The sequence below is a fragment of the Silene latifolia genome, chromosome X (genome assembly GCF_048544455.1).
Source record: "Silene latifolia isolate original U9 population chromosome X, ASM4854445v1, whole genome shotgun sequence".
Lineage (NCBI taxonomy): Eukaryota > Viridiplantae > Streptophyta > Magnoliopsida > Caryophyllales > Caryophyllaceae > Silene > Silene latifolia.
In genome coordinates, this window is record NC_133537.1 from 328,523,748 (window position 1) to 328,540,966 (window position 17,219).

A 17,219-nucleotide genomic window follows, 5' to 3' on the forward strand; every position below is an offset into this window, starting at 1 on the left:
ATACGAGTTAATGTAAAAAGAATACGAGCTTAAAATGATCATGAGCTTTAAAATACGAGCACATACGAATACGAGATATTCATATAAGAATACGAGCTAATGTAAAAATAATACGAGTTTCAACTATTTTCATGCATTAGAAATTTTGGATAAAAAAATTCCTTCAAGATGATGCTCAGTTATGCATAGTCAATTAATTATAATAATTTAAGGGAGAAGATGATTCATTAACTGGATGATGGAGGAAGATGAAGATAAGTTAGAAAAATATGGAAACAATCAAAGAGAAATGAGGATTAGATTGAAAATTGAATTACTTTAATTTTATTTTTGCAAAAAATTTGAAAAAAAGACTAAAATAACCTTGGATGTACAATGCTCATTGTACATCCAGTTGTATAGTCTTGGAACTGTTTCCGAACACCAGTCGACTTAAAATTGAACCAAACATTGATTATTGACCAACAAATTCTCCCCAAAATATTTGGAGCCACCAAAACAAGAAACAATTGTACACACATATTTTATTACCAAGTATTTCACACATTATAAAACAAGACCACATCACTACTTTTATGACCGCAAATCCGCAATTAATTAAGAATAATATTCCAATTAACAAATAAAAAATACAAAAAATAAAGACCTTTATTGTAATTTGTAACCTAGAGCCCAAGAAACACAAGTGTTTTCCGTTTCTTCCTCCCTCTATTCTCCTTCGTTCAGGTAAATTTTTCTCCTTTTTCTCACTAATTTAATTTAAATTTATTTCATTTATTTGTAATCCCTAATCCCTAATATCATACGATATATGATTCATGTTTATATTTATATTTTGATCCAATTATTTGCATATGTAAAAATATGTAATTAAAAAAATAGTTAAAGGTTTGATTTTTATTTGACTGTTTGATTGATTTTTGGGTTAATTTGTAGTTTTGATTATCTGGGCATTGATTTTTTTGGATTTTGTAGTTACCCTTTTGTTGGTTTTGATTAATTGTATGTGTAGAGGGAATAATATGGTGGAATCTGATCACATAATCAACCAGCAAAATAAATTTAATAGTTGGAGGAGTTGTGATGAATCGTCTTCTTCGTCGTCGTCTATATGTTCAAATGTTGGGATGAATGAGGCTGATTTTTCAGAGGAATTGTTGAGGAGGCAGGGGATTGATATTGAAGGTGGCAGTGGTACTATGGCTGAAAATGTGATTGATGGAACCTTGTTACAGCAAGCTCAATTTCAGCATCAACCCAGGAAAAAAAATGGTGCAAATGATGCGAGTTCGAGTAATTTTGCTACCAATGCGCTTTCTGCAGCTGGTGCTGCCTTTCTGTCAGCCGTTATTGTTAACCCTCTTGATGTTGCCAAGGTCTGATTTTGATTTAGTCTTTCGATTTTTATTGATTCGGATGATTTGATGTATTATGTTGTTTAATGTTTATCACGTTGGTCATTTTTGTTGTTTTTGTGTTGCCTATGTCTATGATTTTTTATGTTCGAGTTATCTGAATGTTTTTAATGTTTTGAGTAAGGGAGGGTTGCACACCTCTGATTCCCCTAATAGGCAGGAACCTTTAAAGACCTAGGTTATTGTTGCTTTAGTCTATGTTTATGAATTTGTGAATTTGCCATTGAGCTGTCTAAGTGAAAGACTAGAGGTTAGGTTTGGAGGAGGTATTGTTTCAGGTTGTTAATTTTGGATGGATCATTTAGGCTCATATTTTGCGATTCATGAGGAAGCTTACATGGTGGATAATGGATGAAGGTTGGCTTGATTGGTGATATTTGAGTGCTGTTCATGTTGGCATTTTCTTTGGCAATTGTTAACCGAAAGTGTGCAAAAGAGATTTAATTTAAGTTCATGATTTAGAAGCATTTTTAAGTGGCTAGCTTATGGCATGCAAGACTTTTGTCGTGGTGTGATTTGAAAGGTTTAGTGTAGTGTAGATCTTTATAGCAGTTCGTTTGAAATTTTTAAAGGTTGGATAGTCTTCACTGTTCATAATTTGGGGCGTAATGCTTCTGTAGTTTCTAAATGCTGAGTGTCCTTTTTTATAGCCAAGGTGATTTAAGTGTTTTGAAGCTTGGCTTGCCCTTTTTTTTTTTTGTTAATCACATGGATTGGGATTTACATTGGGGGGTTTCTTGCTGATTTTCATATTTGCATAAATGATAGTAGTGGTACTCATTCCTTTTCCCTGATCTAAAACTGCTTTAACCTGTAAAATTTTCTCTGAGCCTATCTATAGTGATCCACTGTGAAACCCTTAAAAAAAATATTGCGTATGCTCCTCTTCTTCTTTCATTCGAGGCTTCAACCTAGTAGCCTACATGTCCTAGTGGAATTTATCTTGACGCACGTTTTTACTGCCTTTCAGACTAGGTTGCAAGCTCAAGCTGCAGGAGTACAGTATGCTCATCCGTTAAGCAATGCCATGGGTCGAATGGCGTTTTTTGGCCCGACAATGGTATGCCAATGATTTCAGAATGTGCTGACTTTAAGAATGTTTTAAATTGAAATTTAGCTGATTTTTTTTCGTCATTTGTTGACCTTGCTGTCCCTATCTATTGCTTTCAGATGTTTGCTGACTTAAGGTGTTCACCCTCATGTGCGCGAGCTGGGATTCAAGGAACAGTGTCAATTTGCCCACCAGATTGTTTTCAGTATAAAGGAACATTAGACGTACTTTTCAAAATTGTTAGACAGGTTGGTGGCCATTAAATTACTATCGCATGTATTTATTTGTTCATGTAAACTGTAAGATAGGGAAATAATAACTACTCTTTATGTAACATGTCTGTATTCAAACTCATAGCCTGCCTTTAGTTTGCCATTTTGCCTCAGCTTCTTTGGCATTGGTAAACTTTACCCTATTTGGCTATTTGTTATGTTTGATGACATTAGGCTTTTGTTCAGTACACCCTTTTGAGTTTTTGTTGGGTGGTCATATATGTCTTAGGTCATATTTCTGCTCATACTTATATTATCATTTGGTAAATTTAATTCGTGCACCTATGCAGGAAGGTGTTACAAGGCTATGGAGAGGAACAAATGCTGGCCTTGCACTTGCGATACCAATGGTAAACTCCCAAAACACTTTGTTTTTGTAATTCTTTTGTGGATGCATACATTCTGAAGTCTTATTAATTTTCTCGTCAACTGTATTTCTCTTCAGGTAGGAATTTATATGCCTTTTTACGATGTATTCCGGATTCGCATGGAGCAATTAGCCGATGAACATGCCCCAAATATGGAGCCATATGTACCATTTGTTGCTGGTGCTTTGGCCCGCTCTCTAGCTTGCACCACGTGTTACCCTATCGAACTTGCGCGAACTCGGATGCAGGTGCTTCTCTTTCCGTCGCCTATCTAACATGGACATTTATTGGGAAATTTGACCTATTTTAGTTTCTGGTGGATGTTATGTTATACTCCATATTACAAGTCTCCTATGACATCTAACTTTGCCTTGTATTATGTTAGGCCTTTAAGGAGATCGGAAAAAAGCCCCCTGGTGTACTGAAGACCCTTCTTGGGGTTGTTTCTAATAGCAGCACAAGTTTCAATAGCACACGTGAGTTTATACTTTGGTCCTTTTAAAATGGTTGGATAATTTTCGCATGGTTTCTTGATGTTCTTTGTGTTAGCCGTAGTGGGGTCTTATTTCCATCTTTTGTGGGTGCATGTCGGACCTTCGTTATTTTATGAGAAGAGAAGTTGTATGGTGCTCTTTTTGTGTTCTTTTCCTTGGGATCATGCTGTGAAGCCAAGACGTTTTGTGCTCTCTTTTCTGATCTAGTCACATTATGTCCCATTTCTCTTTAGTAGATTTTTCCCGAAAAATCATTGAAAGTGTATCCAATTTCTGTATCCTTAAAGTTAGGGTTTTGCATTTTGACTAAATAATTGCTTCTTCCTTTTTCACAATTACCTTCTCGGTCTCTTATGCCTTCTCAGATTTCCCATACTTTCGCTATTGTATCAAAAATATCTTTTTATTTCTTTGGAGGAATGAATGGTTGCTGCCGCTGTTGAAAACTCTAGTTAAATTGAAATGAAAAAAATATGCATACTCATCTTGCTTCAATTTGATAGATGACTAATTTTGATGATCGGTGCCTTGTTATCACTGTTTTTTTCTTACCTTTATCAGAGACCTCCGTTCCTTTTGCTCAGAATTCTTTCCTGTTTATTCTAGAATACTTTTAGAGGGTCAATTTTTCTTTGGAGTTTATGTTCGCCTTTTTTTTTTTTTTTTTTTTTTTTTTTTTTTTGAGAAAAGCCACTTTTGTCTAGCTAAAAATCTAACCATTATTGCCTTTGCGCAGTGCAAAATTTTCGCTTTCTTTGGACTGGTCTGGGAGCACAGTTGGCTCGTGATGTTCCCTACTCAGCTATCTGTTGGGCAACCCTTGAACCCGTAAGTTCAGATCTTTAGTTCTTACCTTTTCTTCTGTACCCACCTGTTCTTCAATTCTATCTGTGAGTCCGTGACTATCTATTACCTTTGAATTGTATAAAATTGATAGGCTAAGTCTTACTTAGCTTGAATGATTTTTTCACACATCATTTATGAAAATGTCATACGTACAAGGCCAACCCATTAGGTATTTATATATTTTTGAAAAATACACAATTATTTGGGGTTGTCTCACATTTAAGACTGCAGACCCATTGTTTTTTCACTGTTACTTGCTGACATCATGTAGATGAGGAGGCGACTTATTAAACAAATGGGAGATGAAACAAGTGCGGTCACGGTCCTTGGTTCAAATTTTGCTGCTGGATTTGTTGCTGGAAGCCTTGCGGCAGGAACAACTTGTCCTTTGGATGTGGCAAGAACACGCCGACAAATAGAGGTGATTTGAAACTAAACGACCTCCTTCAGCTAACCAAGTGATAGTATCAAGTTTTCTTTCTATTTTACTGTCCTGTCATCTCAGTATCATTTTTTCTATAATTCCAGAAAGATCCTCTCAGGGCCATGAGGATGACTACGAGGCAGACACTGATGGAGATTTGGAGGTATATTTTCTCTCTTAACCACATAAACTACTGTATGTTCCATCTGAAGCAGTGTTTTAGGAAGATCTAGGTTCATTGTAGTGCCTTGAGCTTTCATTAATTCTCACTTTCGCGATTTAAGGTTGATATAAAGGTCTCACTTCAGTGACGTCAGATATAATACGTTAAGAAAAGGCTTCTAACTTAAATATCTGAATCTGCATTACAACAGATGATTTGGTTCTCTATATAGGTACTACTCAGTACTCTCACTAGTGTACTCAGATTATTCATTGTAGAAAGTGAAATTAGTGGAACTTCGCGGAACAAATGTGAAAAAAGTTTCTTCTTATATAGCGTGTGATTTGTAGTTAGTTTATTCAGGAAATATTTTAATCTCAGTTCGCTTTATCTAATAATGGCTATGTTCTCCTGAATAGGGATGGAGGTATGAAGGGCTTATTTGCAGGGGTTGGGCCTCGTGTTGCTCGTGCTGGCCCATCAGTCGGGATCGTGGTTTCCTTCTATGAAGTTGTGAAATACGTCTTGCATTCAAGGTCAAGTTCTTGATTACATTACAGATGTAGATTTTAGATGGCCCATCCGATATTGCACAGTTTTCGGGTGACTTGGCGACAGAGATTAGATTCAGAGGTTGAAGTTAAGAATAAGCTGGGTTTGTGGAGGAGCAAATCAGAGACCTGGAAATGTTCGTTTCGAGGTCAGTTTGTGCCCAATTCAGAGACCTGAAATGTTCGTTTCGTGGTCAGTTTGTGCAGGAAATAGTCATGTCTGGTTGCCTGTTTAGTCTGTTTCTCAAGGCTGAGCTACAATTTTGTAGACAAGATTTTTTCACTAAATGATACGAGAGTATGTAGTTTTTGCTGAGGGGTCATCTCAGTTTTGCTTGGATTTCGTTTGTCTCGGTTTTAGATAGTGCGCTTTTTTATCATCACATTTGCGCGATATAAAAGCGCGATAGATTGTTCAGTCCACAAAAAATCCTGAATAGGTTAGAACCGTTTCCTGCGACAGCTTGCTTAGAATTACTGTACCAGACTCTATTTAGAGGCTATCGGTAATCTGATGTTATGTACTTTTGCCGATTTAGGCGAATTTTCTTTAATTGTAGGAAAACTAAATTGTAATAAATATACCAATTTAATGCCATGGTTCTGTTGGTTGTCTTTAGACATTGTTTTTTCAGTTGTCTTTACATATTGTAATTTGATTGTCTCGACTCTCGACTTGTACCTTAGAGCCAAAGGCTTGGTACACAGTTTCGTACTCAAAACTCAACGATAAATCACACTTGAATCCAACGTTTCCAAATACTCGAGAAATATTCATACTCAATAAAGGATTAGTAACGATGTTCACTATCACGCTATGGCAAAAGAAATACAGAAAGTTGACGAATTTGGATGTGATGGTGCTGTTAATTGACGATTCTGTCATAGCGATGCAGAGTTAGTGAATGAGGTATGTTAGCACCAAGGCCAGCAACATCAAAACGTACGCTATCCCTTGATCAATATTTGTACCTGAAAGAAGCGATTCATCAGTTATAAACATGGCTAAACGCGAGCCACCTGAAGAAAATGTCGATTTCTTTCGTGAAAATGAAATAGAATAAACAGAACTCATGTTACACCAAAATTTTAATCAAAATGGAACATTGACATTTTGCACCGCGACTTTGACTTGTAATTCAGACGGAGAAAATGTGAAACATTTTAAAATATAAAACAGCTAAATTATGTAGGATTGTAGAATGTAACATTAGTGTATTTAATTAATCATAAAACATGTTATTTTTCTAAGATTGAAGATCATCATGCCATATGTTCATGGAAATAACACAAAAAAAAGTCCGGTTTAATTGACCTACATCACTATTGTGAAAAACTTGGTTTTACTATTCTCCCATGACTTGAACTTCCTAATATTCAAACATGCAATAATAATATTCAAACATGTTACTAGTAATAATAAGACTTTACAAACTGGTCATTTGAATCGGGATCACATCTGGTATGTTCGTATCAGAGTTTTTTCGAGTATGTTTCTAGTAATAATTAGACTTTACAAACGGGTCATTTTTTCCCAACTCTGTGTAAAAAAAAACATTTATAGATGGGGAGTCACCAAAGTATCCTAAAGTAAAAAAACCTGATAGCAAATATTACGGTATATTAACAATATATTATAATCGGAATAATATTAGTATTATAGAATAAGATTTATTATTATTATGCTACTACAATTAGAAGATGATTATTTTTTGGAGTAATATAAATGAGATATCATTGTAATTGTTTCAAACACGAAAGAAAAATTATCAATAACAATTCTCTTTAAAAAAAACACGGGAGTAAAGAAAAAGCATGGGATAAAATCATACCATCGCTAGTCGGAGCAGGGGCAGGAGTAGGAGCAGTGGATTGAGTTTGGGCCATTGCAAAGATAAGAGTTAAAACAACCAATACTATGAATGAAGCCTTGAACAATTCCATTGTTATTAATAATAAAAATATGTACTCTCCTTTTGTTTTATGAGAAAAAAAAAAGAAAAAAAAGAGAAGTGAAGCACACCAAAAATATTAGTAGAATTTTACGTCAATGAGAAAGAGGCAAGGAGCAGGATATGTTGGTATGGGAGAGGGGGGTCTTATAATGTTGTGTTTGACTGTTTGGTGTTTCTGCCTATATTTTCTAACAGTAAGTCTCTCAAGCGTGTGCCGGGTTAGGTATCACTCATATGGGTAGATAAGATTTATAGATGAACCATCTCAACCAAAACCTTGCCCAACTATAATATTTACATCTAATTAAAGACAAAAGCAAGAGTGCATAGGAAATCACAAATGATTTGCCTTTATCTACCAAGTGAGTTTTATTTGACCCGTCACAAGCTTTGAACTGATATTATAGATTCTCTAATGGTAATTGACAAGTCTCAACGTAGGATGTCTAGGGGTTTCTATTCGCCCATATACTATAAGACTTACCATGAAGGTAAACGGGAAGAAACTATTGCTTGTAAGTTGTAACAAACGTTGAAACATTTTCTAAGGAATGACGAAATACAATGTTAGGCTTTTGCACAACTCTATTAAAACCGAACGACGTTAGTGAATCCAAAGGTTTCAGTGTAGTGATTTGAAAAATTGTTGGGTTGAACGAAACTGGTCCAAAGAGACAACGAAGCAGAGGCCAAAAGATTAGGAATTGTGAAAGGGAAAGAAAGTTAAGGCATGGGACCTCTTTGCCTTACCAAATCCGGTAAGTCTCCTTTTAAGACTGATATATTTGTCTTAAGATTAAAACAGGTTAAACAACATATCAATTACATTAATAAGACAACTAGTATAAGACCCGTGCTATAGCACAGCATTTTTAAGATTAGGTTTATAAAGAGGAGAATTCAATAAAATTATTTTTGGCATAACATATATGATACTTTTAAGTTAATGTTATAATATACGGAGTAGTAGATATAATATTACCAAGGAGGAAAAAAATAAAGTTTATTACTGTAAAAGTATAGTTGAAACTAAGGTGCTGTTTGGCCTTGTTTGTGTAAAATAGCTTTTCCTTTTTAAAAGAAGTTTATCTATAAGTTACTTTTTGGAAAAATTGTGGTTGTTTGGCCATACTTTTGTAAAAACTCTTTCTTATAAAAATTACATGTTTGGCCTAACTACTTCCAATCCATCTAGCTTTTTTTGCTTAATTTATTAATCATGTTGTTTATATATAGTTATTCCCTCCGTTGCATTCATTTGTTTACCTTTTATATTCTTTATCAGATATTTTAATTAACGGTAAATAAATTATTGAGATGGACGGAGTATAAGATTAACGGTAAATAAATTATTGGGACGGACGGAGTATAAGATCATAGAACTAAGATTGTAGCAGAAAAAATAGTTGGAGTAGACAATTAATTACATGTTACTTTGATGGGTACATGTGAGAGAAGCAAAGAATTGAGAGAAGAGAGAAAATGGAGCACTCTATAATACGAGTACAACATATGGGATAATGGTTTGTTGGAGGCAAAAAAAAATGCGCAAAATAATTAGAGGTTTAACATTTTGTAAAAAGTAGAATGAGAAGTAGAAAATATCTACTTCTACTTTTTGGAGTTAATAATCACTTTTTAACTTTTTATAAGTGATTTTGCATATCCCTAATTTATAGTGTTTGGCCTAGCTATTGCTTTTTAAGTTAAAAAAACACTTTTAAAGCTTGGCCAAACAGCACCTAAGTTAGTCTTGTTCAAATTATTAATAATAATACTATAATGTTAAATCATTAAGGGGAACTAATTTATGAAATTAAGTTAGATGTAAATTATAATTAAAAAGACCTATTATCATTATAAAAAAACGGTAGAAATAATATACTACGCATTTAAAGAGACGATTTAAAAATCAAAGGGAAATCAATTTGTTTCTAACGTTAGAATTGTTAGTAATGAGATCTGCCAAATCAAAAGGAAATCCATTTGTCAGAATTTTTTTGGTTATACGTTAGAATGTTAGTAATAGATCTGGCAATCAATGGAAAATCAATTTGTTTCCATATAAGATTATTAATTAGAAAAGTCAAAGATTATTTTTAAATAGTGGGCTCAACATAGAATGTGATTGTGGTGTTTTCAATCCATAAAGCAGGCCCATTAAAGTAGGGAGCACTTGGCGGGAAAATAATAAGAGAATTTTATTCTCTTAGTAGTAGGGGAGAATCTTTTGCTAATATCTAATCATTTTTTATTAAAAAAACAATAAGTCTTGCTTGTGACGGGTCGGATCTTGCGACGGGTATTTTGTGAGTGGAAATGGGTAGAGGGGACAAGGTGGGCACCCACCCCATGTGCTCTTTCTCTCACCCCTATGGGTTTTTTGTGAGACAATATGGTACCCGTCTCTTATTTGTGACGGATACCCTCCGTCACAAATAAGAATTTGTGTTAAAAAAATAGCATTCAACCTTGTTAAATGCCGCTGTGATTGCCGACTTGCCGTTGTGTTCAATAGAATAAATAAATTAATAATATTGTACTACATTTGGAAAAACCACAGCACTCAACCTTGTAATGCTGCGTAGTACAACACAATTAACAATACTCTCTACGTATGCACGCCATCCACTAGTGCAACCCATCGTTCGATCGTCGGCTGGCAAACCACCTCCCCCAATGTCGACAACATTAATTAGTGTGGGTGAAATTAGAGGAGAATGGATGTGTGAAATTAGAGAGATAGATTAGAGAAAAATTAGAGAGGGAAAATAGGAGGGGGAAATGAGAGGGGAATAATTGTCAACAATATACTGCGATGAGTAAAATGTGTACTGCGAAAATCAATACCCTTTTTAAAACGTGTACTGTGTACACAGTGTATTATTATTAATTTACTCCGTCGAACAAAACGGCAATCATATCTGTCGTCCCTCTCGCCAGCATCAAGTACATCAATACCCCATCCCACACCAATTAACCCTAATTAAAAAGATACCAAATTATAACAAAGAGTCAATTTAATTAGTAATATAGGTATTAATAATGAATTCAATATCTACTCTCTACTCAGAATAATCCTTCATAATTGAGGAATTTGAATGAGGGATTACAATAGAGAGAAGTTAGAGAGGGTAAGTTTGATGTTTTTTAATCAGGGGTAGACAAATGGAAAATTTCGTGCAAAAAGTGCTATAATGAATAAAAAATATACTGCGAAAATAAATTACGTTTATTTATACAAGTAAGATGTTATTTGACTACGTTTTAGAATATAAAACGTATATACTCGTCTTAACTAAGAATTTATTTACCAAATCACAACCCCAACACTATGTTCCAAACTTAGCGTCACATGGTCCGTTTTCCCTTGCATGTGCCCTGCAATTTGCGCTACCCTCTTCATCATTTTGTTTTTTCGACGATTATGTTACGTAGGACGATTTTATGTTGATATAATTACAAAATGAATTTAAACACAATTCTAATGATTACTAAAAAATCACGTTTTGTACTGTAATAAATTTATATAAAATCGCTTTAGATATGTATTTATGTTGTTTTTGAGCGATTATTTTAGTTTCTTAGGTATAATAGAGGGAATGAACCCTGAAATGAACATATTAGCTATAAGGCGGGGAATAGAAACCCTTAGACATCCTCGCGAAGAATAGTATGCACTGAAGGTGGAGAATTATGTTAGATCGCCATGAGCCTGGGCCGCACCCGTCGAGGAAGAGAGAGTGTCCACTTTACAAGTCCAAGGAGGTTCCATCCCAAAATCAATTGACAATGGATGGAGTAGGCCCTTGGGTTATAAGCTAGATCAATCTTCTCTATTTCTCCGATGTGGGAGACCTACATGTGATTCTTTACACGCCCCCTCACATGTAAGGTCTCCTTTCGATCGATCGACAGGAACATCATTCGTTTTTTTTGAACCTGTTTCGTCGGACGTGAACGTCGTCGCTTTTCGGACCCGTTAAATAGTGGCTAGTTTTTCGTCGGACAGAAACACCGTTGCTTTTCGGACTCGTCTTCACCTTACAACCCAGGATGTACTAAACCTTGGGCTCTGATACATTCATTGTTTATCGGAATTCCGATTTGATCCTATGATTCTACGATTTTATAATCTAAGAACGCTTGACCGATCCCAAAGCTTATGATTCTAGTATGTTTGTAGAATGATATGATCTTATTAGTTTGAAAATTTCTAAAGATAGGACCATAATACGATCCTACTATGTTACGATCCTTAGGATACAATTTCCTGATAAAGAGAATAAATATATATCTTATATAATGTTCATACAATGACTCAGAAATTGTTAATCATCAATAATTTATAGAATCTTAATAAATACAATTTGTATTTTGACTTTCAATTTTATGTTTTTTTATCAAATAAAATTATATTTGGTGAATTTGTAGGATCTTATGATCCTATATCCAATTCTATCGTTTCGATCCTAACTACTCCATTGCAATGTAATTTGTTTATCTAAAGAACTCATAATTGTCACAACCAAAGAACTGCTTTGCTTATTCCCACTATTAAACAATAATAATGGTTAGGGCTATGCGATGGGTCGGGTCGGTGCGGGGTAGGCTGTGCCAGAAGGCGAGACGGACTGGGAAAGTGGACCAGTGTTCGGCTAGCTTTGTCTGGCACTAACCCGACCTACTTAGTAGCGGGTCCGTGCCGCGCCGGACTAGGCCTTATATGTTTTTTTTTATTTGTGTTTGGACTAGGCCGGGCCGAGGAAATCGTGGCACTAGCCCGACACTAGGGGTTGACCGGGCTGGGCTGTAGGCTGACCGGGCTGGAATTTTCAACACACACCTGGGCTAGCAAGCCACGTTTCACAGCTTTAATAATGGTAAAAGTTTCATATCACCTTTTCCCAGTGTCACAACTCATGAAATTCTTTATTTCTCCTTAATGATAAAAGTTCCAAAGTATGAAACACATTTTCTACTATACAAACTGGTTTCATAGACAAGTAATTTCATTTCTTATTTTGTAAATTAATCAAGTGGGTAAGGAGTTTGTAGAGAAAAGAAAGAAGAGGCAGAAATATTTTTGTGAAAATTGTTGTGTGATTAATCGTTAGTCTCCAAGCTAATATATACACTCAGACATTGCTAAAGATCAGGAATGACCTAATCAAAAGCCTAAACAAACGCCTAAACAGAATCCTCTAAAACAGGAATACAAAATACATAAATAATATATTAGTAAAATATTCTAATTGCATAATATTTGCCTAATATTATGCTAACACTCCCCCTCAAGTTGGAGCATGGGGGTTAGCAATGCCCAACTTGCCCAACAACCGGTGAAACTGAGTTTTCCCAAGAGCCTTTGTGAGTATGTCTGCGAGTTGAGTAGTAGTATGAACATAAGATGGAGCAATAGTACCTCGCAGAATCTCGTTCCGAACAAAATGACAGTCAATTTCAATATGCTTCGTTCGTTCATGAAAAACGGGATCATTAGCGATGTGTAGAGCTGCTTGGCTATCACAGTGAAGTCGGACAGCTATCGAATGCTCAAAACCGAGACTGCGAAGCAAACCTTTTAACCACAATATTTCACATGTAGCGGAAGCCATGGCGCGGTATTCAGACTCAGCAGAGGAACGGGAAACAGTAGCTTGTTTCTTAGCCTTCCAGGAAATTGGCGAACCTCCAAGAAGAACAAAATAGGCTGTAATCGAGCGACGACTGATATGACAACTTTCGTAATCAGCATCACAATAAGCTTCAAGTACCATAGGAGCATCAGCACGCAATAATATTCCCTGACCCGGGTTTCCTTTTAAATATCGAACAACTCGAATAACAGCATCCCAATGGGCTTGGGAAGGAGCTTGCATAAATTGCGAGAGAATATGGACCGAATAACCGATCTCAGGACGGGTAAGAGTGAGATAAATTAGTTTGCCGACCAAACGGCGATATTTCGATGGCTCAGAGAACAATGGCTTGACATTAAGTGCAAGCTCATGCTTTTCTTCCATTGGAACGGGGGTCGGTTTAGAACCTAGAAGTCCTGTTTCCGTCAATAAATCGAGAATATATTTTCGTTGACAAAGAAAAATACCGCTGGAATCTCGGGCCACCTCAAGACCCAAGAAATATTTCAATTTACCCAAATCTTTCATACGAAAACATTGATTTAGATAATTTTTAAAATCACTAATAGCGACACCATCATTTCCAGCAATTACCAAATCGTCAACATAAATAAGAACATTGAGCACAATATCACCCTTACGATAAATGAACAACGAGTGATCGGATGGACTGTAGGAAAAACCGTACTCACAAAGGGCATTTGCAAGTTTAGCATACCAACAACGCGGAGACTGACGAAGACCGTACAAGGATTTGTGAAGACGACATACCTTTCCCTGCAGCCCCTGACTGAAACCAGGTGGAAGCCGCATATATACTTCTTCCACTAAATCCCCGTGAAGAAAGGCATTTTGAACATCCATTTGATGTAATTCCCAATTATTTATGGCTGCAACAACAAGAAAAGTGCGGACCGTAACCATTTTGACCGTAGGAGCAAATGTTTCAGTAAAATCGACTCCTTCCTTTTGATGATTACCAAAAATTACAAGTCTTGCTTTGTAGTGCTCCACCGTCCCATCTGATTTGCGCTTTACTTTATATACCCACATACACCCAATAGCGGTTTTATCAGTCGGTAACTCCACCACGGACCAAGTGTTGTTGGCCTCTAGTGCATAAATTTCCTCCTCCATTGCCTTCTTCCACTTGGGATCACGAATAGCTTCCTTAAAGGAAGTGGGCTCCGTATCATTTGTAATGGCTGCAAGAAAATGCTGATGTGCATGCGAATTTTTTTTACAATTAACATAATTAGCAATAGGATACGGAGTACCTGTGACGGACGTTGGTGTGTGTGACGGGTCGGAGGAAACCAAAGTCGTGTTAATGTGTTTATTAATATCATCCCATTTCACAAAATCCTTATTACGAGTATTATCAAATTTTACTCGTTTACCTCGGCCCATTTCATCATTCGCTAGCTCGCCCCCAACTGCATTATTTGCCTCATCAGAACTAACAGGAGACCCACTATCGGCCCCATCTTCCCTTGCTACATTCCGATCGGGAACGAACACATTGGACGAAGTCGAAGTAGCATGCTGCGTATTCGTGTGGTCTGGATCAGCCGAGGATGTTTCTGGCTGCTCTATTTGCTGCTGTGACCCCTCTGTGACGTCATAAGAAAAGCCACCCAAACGTGAAGTATCATCATAAAACTGAAAATCATCATGATCCTCACCGATTATAGATGAATCAGACGCAGTATTGGATATATCAAAAGGAAATTGATCTTCAATAAACTGGACATCTCGTGACTGAAAATAATCCCCTGTCTCAAAATCATATAAGTGCCATCCTTTCTTACCGAATGGGTAGCCAAGAAAAATGTAACGACGGCTTCGCGAATCAAACTTATCACGAGAATAAATGTTCTTAGCATAGCATAGACACCCGAAGACTCGTATTAAACTCATGTCAGGTGGCCGGCCAAACAATGATTCAAACGGAGTTTTATTGTGCAAGACACGAGAAGGAGTACAATTAATTAAATGAGCTGCTGTCAAGACACACTCACCCCAAAACTCAATAGATAAAGAACTTTGAAAACGTAGAGCACATGCGACATTTAAAATATGTCGGTGTTTCCTTTCTACTCGAGCATCTTGTTGGGGTGTTTTAACCATGGAGGTTTGAAAAATAATGCCATGCTCTCGAAAATAAGGAGTAATCCCCCGAAACTCCGTCCCATTGTCACTCCGTACCGTTTTTACATGTCCATTAAATTGTCTAGCAATTAAAGAAAAGAAATCACGCAGAAGTTTAGGAACTTCATCTTTAGTTTTCATTAAATATACCCAAACATAACGGGAATAATCATCAACAATGGACAAGAAATAGCGAGAATCACAAGCACGATTAGGATGATATGGTCCCCAAACATCGCAATGAATTAAATCAAATAAACTATCAGCTTTATTGTCACTTAACGGAAAAGGAGAACGAGTCTGTTTGCCCGAAAACAAACATCACAAGAGGAAAATTTGGAATTATCAAAACTAGAAATTGAAGGAAAATGTTTCATAACCCGAGGTGAAAGATGTCCCATTCGCCGATGCCACAACTCAACATTATCTTGCCCAGTTACAACATTAAGACGAAGTGGTTCCTCCATTGTCAGGTAGAAAAGGCCGTCTGGAAGATTACCCACACCAATCGTCGTCAAGGCAGGGTCCTGTATCACACATTGGGAATTAGTAAATTGCACACATAAGTTTTGTGTAGATAAAAGCTGTGAGACTGAAATAAGGTTGCACTTGAAAGACGGGACTAATAAAACATTATACAAAGATAATTTATCATTAATCTTGAATATAGTTCCAGCCTTGCTAGCTTTCAAACTTGCACCGTTAGGCAAGCTAATGTTGATAGGTGAAATGGGAACACACGATTCAAATAGATTTTCGTCATAACAAACGTGGGTCGACGCACCCGTATCGACTATCCAAGTGAACAGAGACTTACCGTTCAATCTCACCATATTAGCAACCACACTAGTCTCACCAAAAACTACATTGGTTCTCGGATTTGATGTCGAGGCTGACGTCGATGTTTCTCCTGTCCGAGCAGAGTGACGTGGATGACCAACAGGAAACCCGACTTTCTCCCAACAACGACTGACTGTGTGACCGTCCTTGTTGCAGTGGGTGCACTTATAGCGAGGTCGTGTACTGCCGTCATTCTTACCCTGCTGTTGGTGTTTTCCACCCACTGCACATGCCATAGGATTTACAGCATCCGCACGAGACTCGGCAACATTACGGACTTCCTCCTCTTGAGCAATGCGAGAATAGACTATGTGCATCGAAGGAATAGGGGAAATACCAAGGATACTAGAACGAGCAGTAGCATAAAAAGAATCAAGACCCATAAGAAAGCCTCGTACCTGGTTAGCCTCCCTTCGTTTACGCAACACGTTTTGTAAATCACATTTCAGTCACAATTGGGCAGGGCATCAAAATCAGTGATGTCATCCCATAACTTTTTAAATCTACCATAATAATCCATAACAGACTCACCAGGTTTTTGCTTACAGTTTGCGAGATCGCATTGAATTTGGTAGATTTTGATGTCATTAGCCACCGAGAAGCGCGAACGAATATCCTCCCAGAGATCAAAGGCAATTTCGCGGTATGAAATTGACGATTTTAATCGTGCATCTATAGTGTTAAAAATCCATGCTATGACAGTGTAATTCACAGTCGACCAATCGTCCCATTCTTTCGGATCAGACGGCTTCTGTTTGAGAGTTCCATCAATGAACCCCAATTTCCTCTTTGCACCCAACGCAACTCGGAAACCTTTTGCCCATTCTTCGTAGTTTGGTCCTGTGAGAGTCACATGGGTGATCTTGGCTCCCGTACCATCTTGATTTGAAAGAGCGTAAATTGGATTGACAAAATGAAAATTTTGTTGTGGAATGTTACTTTGTTGTGATTTGTCGTCACCCATTGTGAATCAACAAGAAAAAATAAGAATATCGCAAGGAAATAACCTGCTCACGATACCATGTAGAGAAAAGAAAGAAGAGGCAG

The 17,219-nt window shown here is 36.8% G+C and overlaps 2 protein-coding genes across 2 annotated transcripts; one reads left to right on the forward strand and one right to left on the reverse strand.

The window, feature by feature from the left end:
• The first annotated feature begins 595 nt into the window (after positions 1-595).
• Positions 596-6,203, forward strand: LOC141618450 (mitochondrial carrier protein MTM1-like). Its single transcript, XM_074435559.1, has 11 exons — positions 596-726; positions 1,013-1,376; positions 2,386-2,475; positions 2,586-2,714; positions 3,029-3,088; positions 3,184-3,354; positions 3,492-3,582; positions 4,337-4,428; positions 4,718-4,867; positions 4,975-5,033; positions 5,453-6,203. The coding sequence occupies exons 2-11, from the start codon at positions 1,023-1,025 to the stop codon at positions 5,580-5,582; spliced, it is 1,326 nt and encodes a 441-aa protein (XP_074291660.1). The 5' UTR covers positions 596-726; positions 1,013-1,022; the 3' UTR covers positions 5,583-6,203.
• A 10,414-nt stretch (positions 6,204-16,617) lies between these two features.
• On the reverse strand, positions 16,618-17,136 carry LOC141620800 (uncharacterized). Its single transcript, XM_074437576.1, has one exon. The coding sequence runs from the start codon at positions 17,134-17,136 to the stop codon at positions 16,618-16,620; it is 519 nt and encodes a 172-aa protein (XP_074293677.1).
• Positions 17,137-17,219: the final 83 nt, after the last annotated feature.

What these genes read in the sequence shown, in the direction of transcription:
- LOC141620800 (XM_074437576.1), bottom strand. Translation starts at nt 17,136, where the DNA reads ATGGGTGACGACAAATCACAACAAAGTAACATTCCACAACAAAATTTT.
- LOC141618450 (XM_074435559.1), top strand. Translation starts at nt 1,023, where the DNA reads ATGGTGGAATCTGATCACATAATCAACCAGCAAAATAAATTTAATAGT. An exon ending in CGTTTTTTGGCCCGACAATG is followed by an intron (nt 2,476 to 2,585) that starts GTATGCCAATGA and finishes TATTGCTTTCAG; the next exon opens with ATGTTTGCTGACTTAAGGTG. An exon ending in TTTTCAAAATTGTTAGACAG is followed by an intron (nt 2,715 to 3,028) that starts GTTGGTGGCCAT and finishes GCACCTATGCAG; the next exon opens with GAAGGTGTTACAAGGCTATG.